Source organism: Lissotriton vulgaris, chromosome 2_1, assembly GCF_964263255.1.
Source record: "Lissotriton vulgaris chromosome 2_1, aLisVul1.2, whole genome shotgun sequence".
Taxonomy (NCBI): domain Eukaryota; kingdom Metazoa; phylum Chordata; class Amphibia; order Caudata; family Salamandridae; genus Lissotriton; species Lissotriton vulgaris.
In genome coordinates this window covers 1,850,342,297-1,850,360,231 of record NC_141687.1, presented here as the reverse complement: position 1 = coordinate 1,850,360,231, position 17,935 = coordinate 1,850,342,297, and the positions used below count along the sequence as shown (strand labels likewise).

General features: G+C 44.1%; 1 protein-coding gene across 1 annotated transcript; it reads right to left on the bottom strand.

The window, feature by feature from the left end:
• Positions 1 to 5,795: 5,795 nt before the first annotated feature.
• On the bottom strand, positions 5,796 to 17,880 carry LOC147733397 (zinc finger MYM-type protein 1-like). Its single transcript, XM_086958017.1, has 3 exons — positions 17,739 to 17,880; positions 9,466 to 9,584; positions 5,796 to 8,964 (listed from the first exon to the last, which is right to left on the bottom strand). Exon 3 carries the CDS (start codon positions 8,937 to 8,939, stop codon positions 6,843 to 6,845), a length of 2,097 nt encoding a protein of 698 aa, XP_086814143.1. The 5' UTR covers positions 8,940 to 8,964; positions 9,466 to 9,584; positions 17,739 to 17,880; the 3' UTR covers positions 5,796 to 6,842.
• Positions 17,881 to 17,935: the final 55 nt, after the last annotated feature.

The window sequence follows — 17,935 nt, the reverse complement described above, 5'->3', positions numbered from 1 at the left end:
CCTCTCCCAGGTCAAGGCCATTGAACAGTGGCTCTCCTCAGGCTGCGATTCTGTTGCCCCTCTAAAACGAATTACCTCTAAGCGAGAGAAGGATGCCAACCGGTGGTTCAACGAAGAGCTCAAGGCCACCAAACTAGCGGTGCGTCGGGCGGAGCGGGCTTGGAGGAGAAATTATTGCCCCTCTCTACGATTGAGTTTATCAACACCTTGACCCAATACAAAAAAGACATCTTGGAGGCTAAAACCACCTACGTCTCCTCCAAAATCCTCGCAGCAGAAAACCAGTCGAAGGAAATCTTTGCGATCGTTCACAACTTGGCGTTTTCGGATAGAACAACTCTAAAGCCCGCCCCGTCCACAGAACTCTGCCACTCCCTCAATAACTATTTCATTCAGAAAATAGCTACCATCAAAGCCAACACTTTTGTTGACCCCCCAGTGTCCCCCTCCTAAGGGAGAACTCACCACCCTCCCCCCTCTAACTAAGGAATCTCTGACTTCCTTAGTACCCCTTGTCAAATCTGGCTCTCCACTAGACCCCTGTCCTGCCCATATTCTCCGCCACATCTTTATCACCTGTCCAGACCCCCCTCACCTCCTCAATAGCTCCCTTTCTCAAGGCGTAGTACCGAACCCCCTAAAATCTGCGGTAATTGTACCCATCCTGAAAAAGCCGGGCGCGGACCCCTCAATCCCTGCCAACTTCCGCCCCATCTCCCTCCTGCTATTCCTGGCAAAGGTGCTCGAGCGCCATGTCACCTGCGCTCTGAGCTCTTTTGTGGAGAAGCATGGAGCTCTTGCCCCCCGTCAGGCCGGGTTCCGCCCCGCACACTCTACGGAGTCCGTAGTCATCTCGGTCCTGGACAACCTCAGGGAGGGTATGGATACCAACCAGCCCCAGGCCTTGGTGCTCCTCGATCTCTCAGCCGCTTTTGACACGGTGGATCATTCCATCTTGCTTTCCCGTGTCAAGGCGGCGGGGATCGGGGGCACCGCTCTGGTCTGGCTATCCTCCTTCCTGAGCGACCGCACCCAGGCTGTCCGCCTGGGTGACTTTACTGCGGACGTTGGGAAAGTTCAGTGCGGGGTCCCCCAAGGCTCTTCCCTCTCCCCTCTTTTGTTTAATCTTTATATCGCCCCTCTTATCTTTTCTCTGCAACAAATGGAGGTCGCCGTATTCAATTATGCGGATGACCTCCAGCTTGTTTTCAATCTGTCTTCTTCCCCTTCTTCTGTTCTAAATTTCCAATCTATCATGCTCCATATCCGGGACTGGATGAACCACAACCACTTGAAGCTCAACCCAGACAAGACCGAGTTGGTGTTAACGGGTGGTTCATCCAGCCCCTGGTCCTCTTTATTCTGGCCCCCCTCTCTTGGCCCTCCACCTACCCCCTCTACCTCAGTCAAAACACTAGGCATAAAACTTAATTCTCAACTCACCCTTCACTCCCAGGTTAGCTCTGTGGTTTCTTCTTCCTTCTTATCACTGCGCACCATACGCAGGGTGTTCCGTTTTTTTTCCTTTACTGCCCTCAAACTGATCATCTTCGCCATGGTGGTTTCCCGCCTGGATTACGGCAACGCCCTATATGCAGGTATTCCTGCATATAGCTTACGGCGTCTGCAACAGATCCAAAACCAGGCGGCCCGCCTGGTCTTTAAACTCCCGAAATTCCACCACTCCTCCCCCCTCTTGAAGTCTTTACATTGGCTCCCTGTTCGTGCCCGGGTCCAGGTTAAGCTCGCCTCCATCACCTTTCAGGCTCGACTGGGCTCGGCACCGGCGTTCATCTCATCTGAGATCACCCCTTACGCTCCCACCAGGGAACTACGCTCATCCACCCAGTCCCTTCTCACCATCCCACGTTACCGGAGAAAGAAATGGGGAGGCTCGAAATTTGGGACCCTTGCCCTGCTCCTCTGGAACTCTCTCCCCCTTGAACTCCGAACCCTCGCTCTGTACCCGCAATTTCGGAAACACCTCAAGGCTCATTTGTTCACGAAGTCCTTCAATTAACCCTCCTGCAGTTTGCCCTTGTTTTCTGGCCCCGGTCCTTTGTTAGTTGTAGCGCCAAGAAACCGCTGGTGTATGTGCGCTTTAAAAATAATTTTAAACTCGAAACTCCCCTAGGAGGATGTAGTCGGTGGAGGGAAGGGCGTGTGGGCTGATGAAGTCTGCGATGTCTTCTCTGAATGGAGTCCGTGGTCCCGGTGGTCTGTAGATGAGGGTGCCTCTGAGGGTGGTCTTGGGGTCAGTGTGTATCTGGAAGAGCAGGAGTTCGGCGGCGGTGAAGGTTTCGTCGGAGTTAGTCGAGATGCGGATGGTGTTCTTGTGTACGATGGCGACGCCTCCTCCCGTCTGTTGATGCGGTCCCTCCGGGTGATCTTGTAGCCGTCCAGGATGGCTATGGCGATGTCGGGCCCTGAGGAGGCGTTCATCCAGGTTTCTGTGAGGAAGGCGACGTCAGGTGCTGTCGCATCGAACAGGTCCCAGAGTTCCGTCCACAGGCACGCCGTGGAGCGGGTGTTGAGCAGGATGCATTTCAGGTGGTTGCTGTTGGTGATGGACTCGGTGGGGGTGGTACAGGTCCGGTAGCAGGTGAATCGGCGGGCTCTGCAGGCGAAGGGTCCGTGGGTGCGCCTCGGCGTGGCGCAGTAGCAGGCAGGGTTCCGGCATCGTAGGTCTGTCGTGTAGTCTTGCCTCGGCGGTGGGGGCCAGGGGTCCTGGCGCTGGGTGCGGTCCAGGTGCAGACGGACTTGCCTTTGGCGCGCCTTCGGCGCACAATTGGCGCGCCCGCTGCGCGTGCGAGGAGGCATCATAAGAAGGGAGCCGGGAGGGAGGGTCTGCTGGGTGGGTGGAGCGGGGTGCCCAATCGGCTGGCGGGGGGCGGGCCGCAAGGAGACAGCGGCGGAAAAAGCGGGAACACGAGTGCGGGCGGCTCAGCGGCGGCTGGGGCGCCTGCAGCGGTAGAAAATAGCAGGAGGCAGCTGCAGAAGGTCACAGGGGGCAGGTACGAGCAGCAGGAGGAGCGTGGGGCTGGCCTGGCCTAGGAAGGCACAATGGTCGCTCCCGAACGTGGAGCAGAGTCCCCTTAACCACATCAGTGCTAAGGGAATTCCCCTCCTGTGCTGCAACTCCAGGATCCCCATTGTTAGCACACGACCAGTGTACTGCATGATGAGCTGAGCTCGTCATGAGCAGCGAAGGGGTTAAGAAGGGAGCCGGGAGGGAGGGTCCGCTGGGTGGCGGGAGCGGGGTGCCCAATCGGCTGACGAGGCCGCAGGGAGGCAGCAGCAGAAAAAGCGGGGACACGAGTGCGGGCGGCTCAGCGGCGGCTGGGGCGCCTGCAGCGGTAGAAAATCGCAGGAGGCAGCGGCGGAAGGTCACAGGAGGCAGGTACGAGCAGTAGGGGGGAGCGTGGGGGCGGCCTGGCCTAGGAAGGCACAATGGTCGCTCCCGAACGCGGAGCACAGCCCCCTTAAGAAGGGAGCCGGGAGGGAGGGTCCGCTGGGTGGCGGGAGCGGGGTGCCCAATCGGCTGGCAGGGGGCGGCCGCTGGGAGGCAGCGGCGGAAAAAGCGGGGACACGAGTGCGGGCAGCTCAGCGGCGGCTGGGGCGCCTGCAGCGGTAGAAAATCGCAGGAGGCAGCGGCGGAAGCTCACAGGAGGCAGGTACGAGCAGCAGGAGGAGCGTGGGGGCGGCCTGGCCTAGGAAGGCACAATGGTCGGTATTTGAGGAGTTAATTTCCATTTGTTTCTTCTGGGAGGTTAGTTGTAGGAATTTTAATTCTGCTACATTTGTTGGAGCCATTTCTTAGCTCAATATCTATTGAGGTGCTCCATTCTCATTATGTTTATTGGTGATGGGCCATAAAGGGCTCAGTGTTTTTGATGAGCCATAACGATGCTCAGTTTTAATTTGTATTGCTACTGAGCAATTTATTTGCTCAACTTATGTTGAGGTGCTCAGTGTTATCTATGCTTAACTCTATTTTGTTAGAAGTGTTAATATTAAATGTTCATGCTCCGTGTTTGTGAGGAGTCGTAGATGTGCTCAGTTATATTTATGTTTACATTTTGTGAACCACTTTGGTGCTCTACTTTGCTAGAGGTGTTCTATTTGTATTGAGATTCACAGTTCTATTCATTATTTCGGCTGATGAGTCTAGGGCTCAATTCAGTTGGTTCTTATGTATGCTGAACCACTTCGGTGCTTTATGTTTTATAGAGGTGTTCAGATTTCATTTATGATTGATGCTACCGAACCTTTATTGTTCAAATTTTCATTGAGGCTTTCAGTTCCATTTTCATCTAATGTTGATTTTGTCATGTGGTTTATCATAACCACTTTTATTCTTGTTAGCTCATGTTGTTGGTACAATGTTGGTACCCTCGCACTTACCTCTTCTCTCCACCATTCTGAAGAGGGTGTTTATTTTGTGCGTTTTTATGTTGTTACTTTATTCTACTCTTCTGCTCTCTGTTTTATCTTCTTTCACTTTTCCTTTAAAGGGGGAAGGTGTGTTGTATCCTGATTCTACCTGCTCTTCTCTCTTTCTTGTCCTTTCTTAGTATCTTGTACTCTGCTGCTCAGCCTGTCTCTATGATGTCATCCTTAGTTCTATCTGTGTATCTTTAAGTGTACTGTCATTTACCTTTGAGGCTGAGCACTACGGCAGCTGCTCCCGGTGGGGCATTTACCTTAACCTTTACTGGAACCTGGATTACTACCATATCTAAATGCTACACTTGAGTATTTGATTACCAAGAATAAACATACACCCTGACACAGCAAATAATGAATGAAGTAGCATTTATAGAGCGCATGAAGCCACCTTCCCCATGGACAAGCAGATCTTTTATTAACCACACCCCTGGTTTACACTGTACAAAGGTAGGCACATTATATAACATTTTCTAGAGCTCTGTGCTGTGGATTACTTCACATTGTTGTGAAAGCTGGCATTAGGTCAGTTTGCAGTTGAGTAGGGAGAGAGGGGGTAGTTAGAATCCAGTGTGTGAAGTGTTCTTTAGCTGCGGTGCACAGTTCACCTGTAGGCGATTAATTATGTTTTGGTGTTTTTTTCTGAATCTGATGTAGTTTGTCTCCAGGAAGGATCACAGACTGTGGCCCTGCCATATAAACAAATACCCAAATCTCCTCCCCAAGCTAGGATAGACAAACATAGCCTCACAAACCGCATCAAATACACAGGCAACCAAAACATTCCGTCTGGACAATAGGAAGCATGATCACACATTCAAAGTAATCAGTTTGTTACAGATTACCTCCAGCTTAGGCCCATCATTCTAACCCCAAATAGTATTTCCCTAATGTAGTTAGCCCCGTGGTGGCTGACGACATCTGGGTGTTGCATCCCAAACAAACAAGCCAGCCCAGCAGACATAAGGGGAGTTTGGTGGGGGTAGGGCCTTCCCACAAGAAGATTTTGATAAAGAAGTGGGCATAAGGTGCATAATAAAGAACATTTGATTAAGCAAGGTTTATAAAAGCACTTTGAACGTGTAGACTTGACAACGCTCTATAGCTTACTGAATTTCAACTGCTCAACAATTACTGTGGCGTGCAAACTGTGCAATGTGACAAGCATGGCTATATATATGCGCTATATATATAGCGCATGGTGGGAGCCTCCGATCTCTTTATAAGAACCTGTTGGACATTTTCTTCTCCCAGCCTAGTAATGACATCAGTAAAGGCATTTAATATAATATGGACATAGCTGCTTCGTTCTATACCCGGAAAACCTCAAATTGGCTTTGAGATAACAATTATTATTACTTCAAAGATTTTTTTTATTGAATAATTTGCAAATTAAATCTACTAAGTAATTACAAGCTACTGAGATTTTCAGGACTGGACATACCTCCAAGACAAACCTTAAAGGGTGCCCTGCAAGGCACTTAAAGTGATATATGCAAGAGGTGAAGAAGCCTGATCACATCAACACCCACCCCTCCAATTTGCTAGAACTCCATTAGCTCACCTCAGTGCACTACATCAAAACCAGGTACATTATTACAAACATTAATGATTTAGTAGGCCAGCAAAGCCACATGACTCGAGGCACTCCTCTGCTAGCTCTCACATTCCTACAGCCAGGACATCATCATTGCACATGAAGGGTACAAAAGAAAAAAAAAATAAGGGCCCAGACATTTTCCAACTATGCGCCCAGGCACAAAATCCGTGTATCAAATAACATCTCATCCAATACTACCTGCTGCAGTGTAGGGAAGATTTGAAGACACTGCTTAAAATAACACCACATCACAATAAAGCAACAAAACACTAACCAGTTACCAGTCCCGTCTGTAGTTGACTGTATAGTTTGCTTTCTTTGACCCTGACCAAAACTTTCCTGCATTTGTGGGCAGATTCCAGCTACATAAGTACATACACACATTAATCTTCTAATTAGCACATTCCTCTCTGGAGCGATACATCTTAATGAATCTTACTTTGCATTATATTCACGAGTTGGGAGCAACACATGTTATAAATATGAGTGCCATTACATCCAACAACAAACTAGCAGAACAAAGTAATCAAAAATGAAACAGGTTTTTTGGACCAGATAGCAATTGCATAGACAGCAGTATCAACCTACACAATGTAATGAGATAGGTGCTGCTAAAACAAATATATGGAATATGTAATGTCTCACATGTTCAGTACTGAGTTTCAGAGCATCCATTTTGCAAAAGAGACAGATTGCAGCCTGGCATACATCAATGACTTCACAGACTCCAATATCTGTACAACAGAGCAGGTCACAAACTGCCCGCATTATAGAAATGTTAAGATTAACACTTTGTTCACTTCTTGTAGATGAAATCAGCACGTCGGTCTTTAATAGCTGCAAACTTCTCAATTACTTGAATATTAAAATCTGGAATTCGCTTAACAAGGTCTCTCTCTATAGATAGCATTGCAAAAGCATTTAGTCTTTCTTCTATTATGGTGCTCCTCAAGAATGTCTTGATTCTTTTCAAAGCTGGAAAACATCGTTCTGACTCAGTTGTTGTCATGGGAGTAGTTAGGAGTATTTTTAGTAAAGTCATTGTCTCTGGAAGGGAGTTTTCCATATTGAGTTTTTGAATTAAAGCCAGCAAAGAAACAATACCATTAGACTGCCGATAGACATGCATTCCATATAGTACAGTTAACTCTGTTCTTAGATCCGCTTTGTTGAGCATAGGATAAGTTTCCACAGCGTCACACAGTGCTTGCTCAGGGAAAGAAATATCATAAAGTGCAAACAGGCCACTATGTAGTAATGTGGCACTGATCAAGTGCTTTGTAAAAAAAAAACGTTCCGTTGCATGCTTAACAATAATGTCACATATTTGCTTTGCATTTCCAACCAGTCTGCTGATGTTTTTTCTATGATTTGAAAAAATAGAATCTTTTGGCAGTCTGCTGTCTAAACTGTCAATTCCTTCTCTAACTTTGATCATTTCGGTGACAAACTGATTTGTAGCCCGTTGTATAAATACAGTCTCTATATTATGTTTTAGTAGCTGGTTATGGAATTTGTAAACAAGAGACATTATTTCATGAAACAAAAACAGAAAGAACTGGAACTCCCTGTCTTGTAGTGTTCTACCAAAGCCACGGGCCTCACTTCGACTTTGGTATTCAAAGTCGCCACTGGCTTCAATGGTATTGAAACATTTCTCAAGATCAACCCTATATTCATATATTAGGTTGACTGTGAGCATGTGAAAGTTCAAACAAGGTGCAGATCCGTTTGGAACCCTACTCTCCACAATGTCCTGAAGTATTTTGGTTCTTTTGGATGAACCTGAGAAGAAAGCTGCAATGCTGGCTACATCCATAAAGAAAAAGTATGCCTCACAGAACTTGCCTACTACTTGTTGTACAATTAGATGTAGTTGGTGGGCGTAACAGTGTACACAATGAGCATTAGGGTAGACAGCTTGAATTTTTTTCTGTATTCCATCAAAAATTCCACTTGTAACGGAAGCACCATCGTAGCTTTGTGAAATTAGTTTTTGCTTTTCAGAGTGCTCTGGAAAAATCAAGTCCAGTTGAGTGAGCATAGATGTAGCAACAGTTTCTGCAATAGAGTCTCCTAAATGTATAAAACTGTAGAATCTCTCTACTACTTTGTCATTTTCAATATACCGAAAGATTAATGCGACCCGTGTTTTATTGGCTACATCAGTGGTGTCATCAACCTGAATAGCCACAAAGTCTGTGGTTTTTAACTGCTGGACAATGTAGCTTCTTATAATCTGTAGCATACATTCAAGAAGTTCGTTTTGTATGCTTTTAGCGGTGCCCTTTAACACTGCAACATTTGCTAAACATGCTTCCATTTCATGGTCTAAGCTTGCACTTAAATCTATCATACCAGGATTTGAGGAGCTTTCAGATTCATCATGCCCTCGAAACACAAGTTCGAAAGCACCACAGAAACGAATACAATCAATTAATGTTGCCAATATGCGTCTATTTTTATCAACTGCTTCATTGTGTTTCAATATTGCTCTTCGGTATGTGTCGCTTACGTGGGCTTCAATGGTTGCATCTCCCAACATTCCCAGTCTGGTCAGGTTTTCTATATGACGTTTCAAGTGTGCATGCTTCCTTATAATAATTGCCAAATGCTTTAAGTCAGTCACTCCTCTTCTTGCCCAATTAAAGTCACCACCAAACAGCAAGCAGGGAAAGCAGAACAAAGCATTTTTTGAAGTACTTCCTGTAAGCCAATCAACTTTTGTGTACCAGGTTTTTGAGAATGTACGTTTGTATATCTTCCCTCTGTCTATGGTAGATTGTTCTAGTTGTATGTCTGGCCGGTCAGGTCCTAATCGTTTTATAATTAGTTTGTTTTCATGACTCAGTGCATGGAATGACTTTGCAAGTAGCTGCTCTACTGTATTCATCGTCTCTTGCCAATAATAAAGGTACCTGTAAAATTAAAATATAATGTGTAAGATCATGAAAACTCAACTCACATTTCTCTCTAAATGCATATACTGAGTACTTTAGCATTATACCTGGACAATGTCCCTTTTTCAATGCATGACTTATTAACATAGCCTAATCCCGGTCTATTCCGGTAGTTGAAGGCTCTGAACAGATTTATAGGCCTATACAGGCAGGGGCCTATAAAGAGGGAGAAGGCCTTTAACAACCAGTATAGCCAAGGCAGAAGGCCCTAAAGACTATTATCACATTCCATCAACAAAGGGTAGAATGTTATTAAAAAGGAAGAAACAAAGATAAACCTTGGAATGTTGGAGCAGAATGCTTAAATCAGCCACTTCATTGTCCTCAACTGAGCTCTTAACACTCCAGACGTCGAAAATTATCATATATCTCCACAAATTATACTATCACACCCACTATGTAGACCACGTACATAGACTTTAACTATGTAAAAAAATTGAATAGAATCAGTTTTCTTACTTTAAAACTTTGAGTTCGTAGCTTGGAGTTCAGCTACAACAAGCGCAGCAAAGGAGGTTACTTTCTGTGCAAGACTTATTCGTCAAAAAATTATGTAAATTTCTTCAGGCTTTACCAAGCTGAAAAGAAAAGACTACATAGTTAGTGGTGCCAATCAGACACATAAATTATACATTACAGACAAATTAGTTCATACTACATAGTGAAAATCACTTATGTGAAAAGGGATTCCTTTGAAGAGGTTCCCTAGTTTTATTGCTCGCAAATGAATGGTAATACACACAACTGTTGGTCCTCACAGATGGTTAGGACAATTTAACTAATTAACATATCCTGGGGCAATACTACTAAGCCTCACACCCCAATCAACAGGAGTGGGGCGAGTGTAGACCCAGTACAGGGAAGAGCCGAGTAGTAGTCATTGCTATATCGTAGCTGAAGGGAGTCGATTTGGTCATTCAGTTGCAAGGGGCTCTCATGCTTTGATTTGATCTATGGATTTGCGTGTACCTTGGTTTGAAGTTCTCATAAGTCGCTCTGAGGTGATGCCCATAAATTAAACCAGCAGGCTGTAAATGTTCTAGATGAAGTTTGTGGCTGCTTTATTTTAAAGCAGGTGGATTAGAGACCTCACCCATAGATAAGCAAGAACCAACTGACAAACTTCAATAATCAACATTCTCCCTGCAAGTGCTTATATTCTAGATTACAACATTATCTCCTGACAACACACTCCCCTGATTTGAATTTACTCTCGAGATTGCTTGATTGCTCACTTACATTAAAGGGAGCCTTTCCACACACGAGGTGCGGCTGGCCTTCACCTTCTTTAAATTCCAGCAATTATGCTTTAAATAGTGATGGAAAGGTGATTGCAAGAACCCTTTGTAACTGGGTAGGATTAACTATAGCTTGTAGCTACCACTCCCTCGTGAGCAATGCCATTACTGGTACTGTGCACGAAGAAGGAACAAAGAAAGGGACAGAAATGGCCAATCACTGCATGGCTTTATGCTCTCTGGACCAGAGCCTCCACACCACCCTCTGCTGCCTCATTAAGGACCACCGAACAGACGCTTAACGGCCTATCCTGAGCATATCCAGAATAAGCTCCCTTGCTGCTATGTTGACAAATTAGCATGAGAGGAGCGCCAGGATTGGTTCAAACAGGTTAACCCAGCACATATTAGGCGTCCGAGGAGTGTGTTACAATGCACTAAAGGCACTTTCTGTGTTGAACCGGACATGGGGTGGGATCGCATCCTCCCCTAGTAATTCCCCGAATGCTGACTTTTATATTGTAAAAAGCACCCTTGGCCCTTTACAAGAAAGGGCATTAAAAAAGTCACCATTCAAGGAATGCAAAGGCAGGGGTGGAGGTTTTTGCTCTACCTCGCAAGTCTCAATTCTTGTATTTGCCACCATTCACAGTGGGTCGCAAAGTACTTGCGTGCTTTATACATTTTACTGTTTCGGAAGTTTTTGTGACTACCTGGAAAAGGGCATTTTGTGATGCAACTAAATAATACAATCACACTGCAAAATGAAGGCCAATTTGCAAACCAGTTTGTACAATATGTCAAATGGACTGTGATCTGGACTTGGCACATAAGACCCTTTGTTTTTCACTGTGTAGTGACCAACCTCTCAGTACATAATGCATCAAAAGCACAGCGAGTCAGATGGCCTCCAGAACCAACTAGACCAAATTAAATTTGACAGGCTTTTTTGTCCTAGCAGGAGGTACTTTGGCTGCCATGTATCTCAGTGAATGCATGGTCTATGGTGATGTATGACCATGTGTGCGCATGAATGGGATATATGTGCATGGGTGACATGGGCACAGGCCATACTTATTCCACAAGTGGCACTGTTACATGTTCAACCATTGTTTTTATAATGGGAACATTTCAAAGTGCAAAGGAAAGTTCTGCAAAAAAATATTCCCACTGAGGAACATTTTTCTGCACTTGATGGACCATTTTCTGCACTTAAAGATTCTCCCTTTAAAAAAAAAAAATGTCCTTTTCAGTTATAAATATGGACAGAGTGTTTACCAGTTACTGGGAGCAAGATTCCTGCTGTGTGTAAATGAGACACTTTGAAATGGGACCAAATTCAACTAAAGACAACTTTGTTTATATGAATAACATAAAACTCGTTATTTTAATTCTCTCCCATGTCAGTGTCTTTGCAAACTCCAGGCATTTTACTCCCAGTGGCCTGTAGACCTGTGTCATATTTATAACAGTAAAGTAGAGCATATTTTTAAATGTGAGGAATTTAAAGTAAAGAAACATCCATCATAAAAAAATTAGTTTTTAATTGGCTTAATTTAAAGGGAAAAACAGAGCGTAATATTCCAAGAAACATGTTTTTCACTTTAAATTTCTCCCATTAAAAAGAAAATTACTTTTTCAGTTATAAATATGACACTGTCTGCCAACCACTGGGAGAAAGACGCCTGCTGTTTTTATATGCCCTGAAAAGGGATAACATTAAAATGAAGAGTTAATTTAATCATTGCATTAACTTCATTTTCATGCTCCAATATTGAGTTGAGAATTACTTATTTAAGAGTTAAATACCTTGGTGCTTCGGTTTTGAACTTCTGTGACCCACTAGGGTCACAATTCCAAGTGGAACATTGCTCATTATCAGGCTCTGCTATCTGCAGCTTGAAAACAATGTAAAATAAACATAGCCTTTCCTTAACCTCTTCCGCGCATGAATAGAATTCCTCAGCACCGTGAGGCAATTCCGGCCACAGTGAAGCAGTAAACTTCAAAAAGAAAAACACAAAACTTATTTATAATTGCAGTTCTTAGTTAAATATAAACTCATGGTTTCCATGAGCTACTGGTAACTTCCTATCGACTGGTTGGTGATACCAACTCTAAGGGCTAGATGTAGGTAAATCTAATTTACGATACATAAATACCGAATTTTACCGATTCGGTATTTATGAAAAATCGGTAAAATAGAAGGAGGCAGATGTAGGTAATTTTTCAAACACAATTCCCGAATCTGTATGATTCGGTATTTACCTATTCGGTAAATACCGATTCGGTATTGCCCATTGATTCCTATGGGCCTTGAAGCCCATAGGAATCAATGGGCAATACCGATTCGGTATTTACCGAATCGGTAAATACCGAATCCTGCAAGGGTGCAGGGGGTGTCCCTTTGTCACCCTCTAGCACCCCAAGTACTGGCTTGTGTGCCATGTGGCACACATATATACCCTAAGGGCATGTCTGTATGGCACAGGTGTACATGCACAGATGTGCATGTACACCTGAATTCGGTATTTTACCACCCAATTGGATTGGGTGGTAAAATACCGAATTCTGAAGGCCTGTAGCACTCAACAGTGCTACCTACATCTGGGTTTTACCGAATTGGTAAAATTACCGATTCTGTATTTTACAGAATCAGTAAATTTACCGATTCTGTAAAATAATGGCCCCTACATGTCAAAATCCAATTACCGGTCGGTAACTGCGAAATCGGACGTTACCGACCGGTAATTGGCGACCTACATCTGGCCATATATCTTTTAAAACCCAGTCCAGATTACACTATGGAAATAAATCCAAAGGACTTGGACATCCTATGGTAAGGTAAAATATATTGTACACACTAGGACTTAGGAAAGCACAGGACCATTTAGTAGGCGGTTTCCATGACGACACTTCATGTCGAGTCTTTCTACCCATGGAGTAGCACACCATTAGAACATGACTAAAAAGGAAATGTGAAAGCAATACACCGACCTTCATGATATTTCTAAATATATATTTTGTAGGGGGGCCCTTTGCATGGTCTAAAGCATGGGTAATCAAAAACTCGCTCTCTGGGTCAAAATTAAAGTCTGGTTGGTGGATGAGGGCGGCACCGGTAGGGGCGGAGTTAGAGTATTTGAAGAAACAAAAAAACACCTTTTCAAAACAAATTACAGGAAGAGGCAAAGGAACCAGACTTTACAGTTAAAGACAAGGGTAGAGACTCAAAGAGCAGGTCCTAGTGTCAGTATCACAAAGAGGCCTCTAAATTATGCAATGTCACAGTAAGAGATCTAAAAGGGTAGGCTCTCGTTCCAGTGTAATAGTGGCCCCACAGGGACAAAGCTGTGCAGCAAGTGTAACAGGGGGAGGCACAGAAAAACAACCATTGGAAATGCAATAAGTTTTCAATTTGCTTGAGTTAGAGCTATTGGTATTGTAAATGAGAATGTATTTTACCTATGAGTTATGAAGTGTATGTATGAGGTGTCTAGTAGAATTATGTGGATTGGAATTGTTAATTGTGTGGAGTATATTTGTGTATTGGAAATATGTTGTAGGGTGTGCAGTGGAATTATGTGGATATTAAATATGTGATATTGAGTGTATTGGAATTATATGGAGTTGTCTTGTATGTTATGGTATTTTGGAATGGTATTTAGTGGAGTTTAAGTGGTGTGCTGTTGAATTTTGTGGCATGATGTGGAAATCTGTGGTGAGGATTGAATGTATGTGGTGTGTTATGTAATTATGTTGTTGACTTGCATTATGCTGTTTGGTGTTAAATTTTGTGTGTAAATTCGAAATGTGTGGAGTTGAATTGTGTGGGGTGGAACGGTGTGGATAACTTTGCCTTTTGGTGATTAAAAAACCACAATCGGTAGGAGCTCTGCTTAGGTGTTTTTTGGTATAACAAGTGTTTAGGTAAATATACATAAGACAGTACAAAATTACTGCAGAAATTGGGACTGTGAAATCCGCAAGATTGAAAATCTGGCCTTGGAAATACGCCTAATTTATTTTTTAACCGTATCACCGAGGAGGGAAGGGTAGAAGGGCGAGACGGAGCAACATGGTGCGTGAAGGAGGAAAAAGAAGCCCAGTAGGGGCGACAGCTTGAAAATATATGCACTCTTGTGAAGTGCTGTATGAGGATGTATGTATGAGTAATTACTTTTAAAAGTGGAAACCCACATTTTATGAAAAAAAAGATTTTAGACTTGTAAAAACTTTGAGTGCAAGTTGATCATATAATCGCAAATTGATTTGTGATTCTATTCCCGAGTGCACTTTCTCGTCTCCATTTTCTTTATGCTTAATTTGTGCATAACAAAGATGCTGAAACAAACTTGTGACTAATTGCCTTAGGAAGGTATTCATTAAGTAAAAATCTATGAACATGATGCACATAGAACTCAAGTTACATCATAAGTGTACCCCTGTAGTTTCTCAATTCAATTAAGTATATCCTAAAAACGACACACAAGTACCATAAATAGCTTCAATAGTGACTGTTTAATCTCACAGTTATAATAACAGATCACTGTAGGGAACGTTTCCAAACAGAAAAGACGGTTGCTCCAGGGGGAAGAGTGGAAAAGGGATTCCACACCCCCCTGGAGCAACCCTCTTTTCTGTTTTGAAACATTCCCCACAGTGATCAGTTATAATAAGCGGAGGCCTTCTGAACGGAGTGACAGCGGCAGACAGGTTTACCAGAGTAGGGGCTTTGAGGCCCATGCGAGGGACACAGTTGGGAAGACGGCATAGGTTGAAGAAGGTGGTATTTAATACTCATGGGCTGCGTGGTGGTGGACACTTTATTCATTTTTATTATTTTTCATTTTACTGTGTCTTTGCCCTTCCGAAAAGGCTTCAAAATATTACAGGCAACATATTGTTACATTAGTCAGGGGAATAAACAATCATAAAACATGCAAATCAGTCAGAGTTCTGCCCCTACAATGGACTGCACCCTTTGATAAACTATGCCCTCTGAACGGGAGCACCAGTAATCACAGACATGACTTCTTCCTATGGGTTCCGCACTCTCTACAGTAGAAGTCAAGCGGCACCTCCTCAGTGGTGGCTGTTATAAGGGAAACGTTTGGGTTTGCATGGGTTCCTATACAGAAGTGACGTGGCCTAGCAGTTTGAGCAAAGGGCCGTCTATCTGTAAAACAAGCGAGGCACCAGAATGCGGCAGAGAGTACATACCATTGGCTCAGATTAATTCACGCATTCAATCCATAATTTTGTTTTAACATTTTTCTGATGGAATGACGTACTTTGGAAACAGTTCAGCATGCACTCAAAGGATGCCAGAGCTGTACCCATTCAGGGTTAGCGATGGTGGAAAATCGCACTGCATAACTCTGGGCACTCACTGCTCTGCACTCACTGCTCACTACTCTGCACTCACTGCTCACTACTCTGCACTCACCACTCTGCACTCTGCATTCACTACTCTGCACTCACTACTCTGCAATCTGCACTCACTACTCTGCACTCACTACTCACTACTCTGTACTCACTACTCTGTACTCACTCACTACTCTGTACTCACTACTCTGTACTCACTCACTACTCTGTACTCACTCACTACTCTGTACTCACTCACTACTCTGTACTCACTACTCTGCACTCACTACTCAGCACTCACTACTCACTACTCTGCACTCACTACTCACTACTCTGCACTCACTACTCTGCATTCTCCCTTCCGTAGTGTAAATGCCCTTCACGGCCAGATGCAGTATGTAGGTACTCCCATATATTTCTTGGCACCTACGATGTAAGACTGTGTTGGATCTAGGAGGACATGTATAGCACAGTTTTGTTTCACTCATTGCACTAGCACTGTGCTTTTATCCTCTCTTCTCCGTTTGATTAAACACATAAGCCAGCATGTAAACATTTGTATTAATGCTTCGCACGGACTGCATCCACAGGTAAACACTTGCTTTTCATTTTTTGGCTTTCATGCACATGTTATTTTTCAGGGTTTTTTTGATACGTTATTATTTCACACATCTGATTTAAGTTTTTCGATTTTTAGTGCCCATCACAGCTTTAGCATTCATGTTTAATTTCTTTTTATTCGTTCTGTCCACATTATTTTTACTTCCTTGAAGCATGGCACTGTATGAGCAAGTGCGTGCATGGGCGCTGGTGTGTGTCTGTGTGAATGCACGACAGCAGCTGCCCACAGCGAGCGCGATCGCGTGCGAGTTTCAAATCGCCCTCCAAGGTGATGCGCGCGGCCAGGAGTGTCTCCTGGGAAGCACACTCGCTAACAATAAGTTCTCGGCGACAACACGCTTCCGCGCGTTTAGCCGAGACCTAAAAACGGGTTAACTTGGGGAGGAATGGCAGTTTGACGGTATGTAAACAGCGCCACTAAAAAATGTGGGGTATGTATCACCACTCCCTTTAGAGTCCCTTCCAGAACGGTATTTAACAACCGTGCTCACGCCTCTGACTGAGTTCGCTGGCAAACTGAACAATCATTCATGTAGTGTAAATTGCGTCGTATAGCTCCCTCTGGCGATCAGAAGTGGAGTGGGTTTAATAAGTTCCCAAAATACGACGCGAGTCCTCCCGGCTAAACTGTCCTCCTCATAAGATGGCGTTGGACTGTCCGCAGTGCGTACGGACACGCGCATGCTGTCTGCTATGGACAAATGGTAAGAGCAGCCATGTTTGTTCATGCAGACGCGTGTACGAAAGCTCTCGGCTGAATCGATTCCAAAAGGTACTCGCAATAGCGAAAGCAGACGCGCGCTGCTTTCGCTAGACGAGACCTAAATTTTTTTTTTTTTTAAGTTAGAAAAAAGCGTTTTTTCTTCTACTTTGGTTATTCCTAGTTTTTTACGTTTAGGTAGCACTTTTAGCACACCAACTCACTCATTTTTGACCCCCACAAAAAATACTTGGCAATTTAATACCTTTCCCTCCTAAAAGTTCAGGGCTGGAGTTATAATGGTAAGCAGCTTTATGGAATATTTGCATACATGCCCGATACAGGCGGGAGACTCACGATTTTTTAAACCAAAAGGACTTTATTTTGGCTGTTTCCCGCCGGAAACTGCCTTTACATTAATGGAAGAAATACATTCGCCTGATTATTTTCTTAAAATCTCCTTCGATCTTCTTCTAAATGTTGGCATGTAGTATGTATGGGGGGGGGGGGTTATGTTTTTCCCAAATATTCTAGAGCGGAAGTTGGAATCGTATGTTCCATCTTTCACTGCACACCACCGTTCAAAAACGGGTGTGACGAGCGGAATATGACAAATGTATGGCCCCTTAACTTGTATTGAAGGGCCGGGAATTTTAAGCAAAATCAGGAACATTTTATCTCTTAAAACAGCAAACTTCGACTCAGTTATGTTGTACAATAACATATCATTTAGTCTTAATTGACATGTCCACGCTCATTTGGTACAAATATTTCGACTTACTAAGAAACGATGCGAAATGTCGTACCTTTATCGCCACAGGAAAAGTTTGTTCAGACACGAGGTTCAGATGGGGGCTTGCTCGAGCGACCACTCTAAAACCAGGCCCGTAGAATAGTGGTATCCACCCACAGACACCGGAAGCAGTTCACAACCACAAGATAGACACTATCTTGCGCATGCGCTACTGCCATGCTTTGAGTGGGGGGGGGGGGAGGGGGAAAT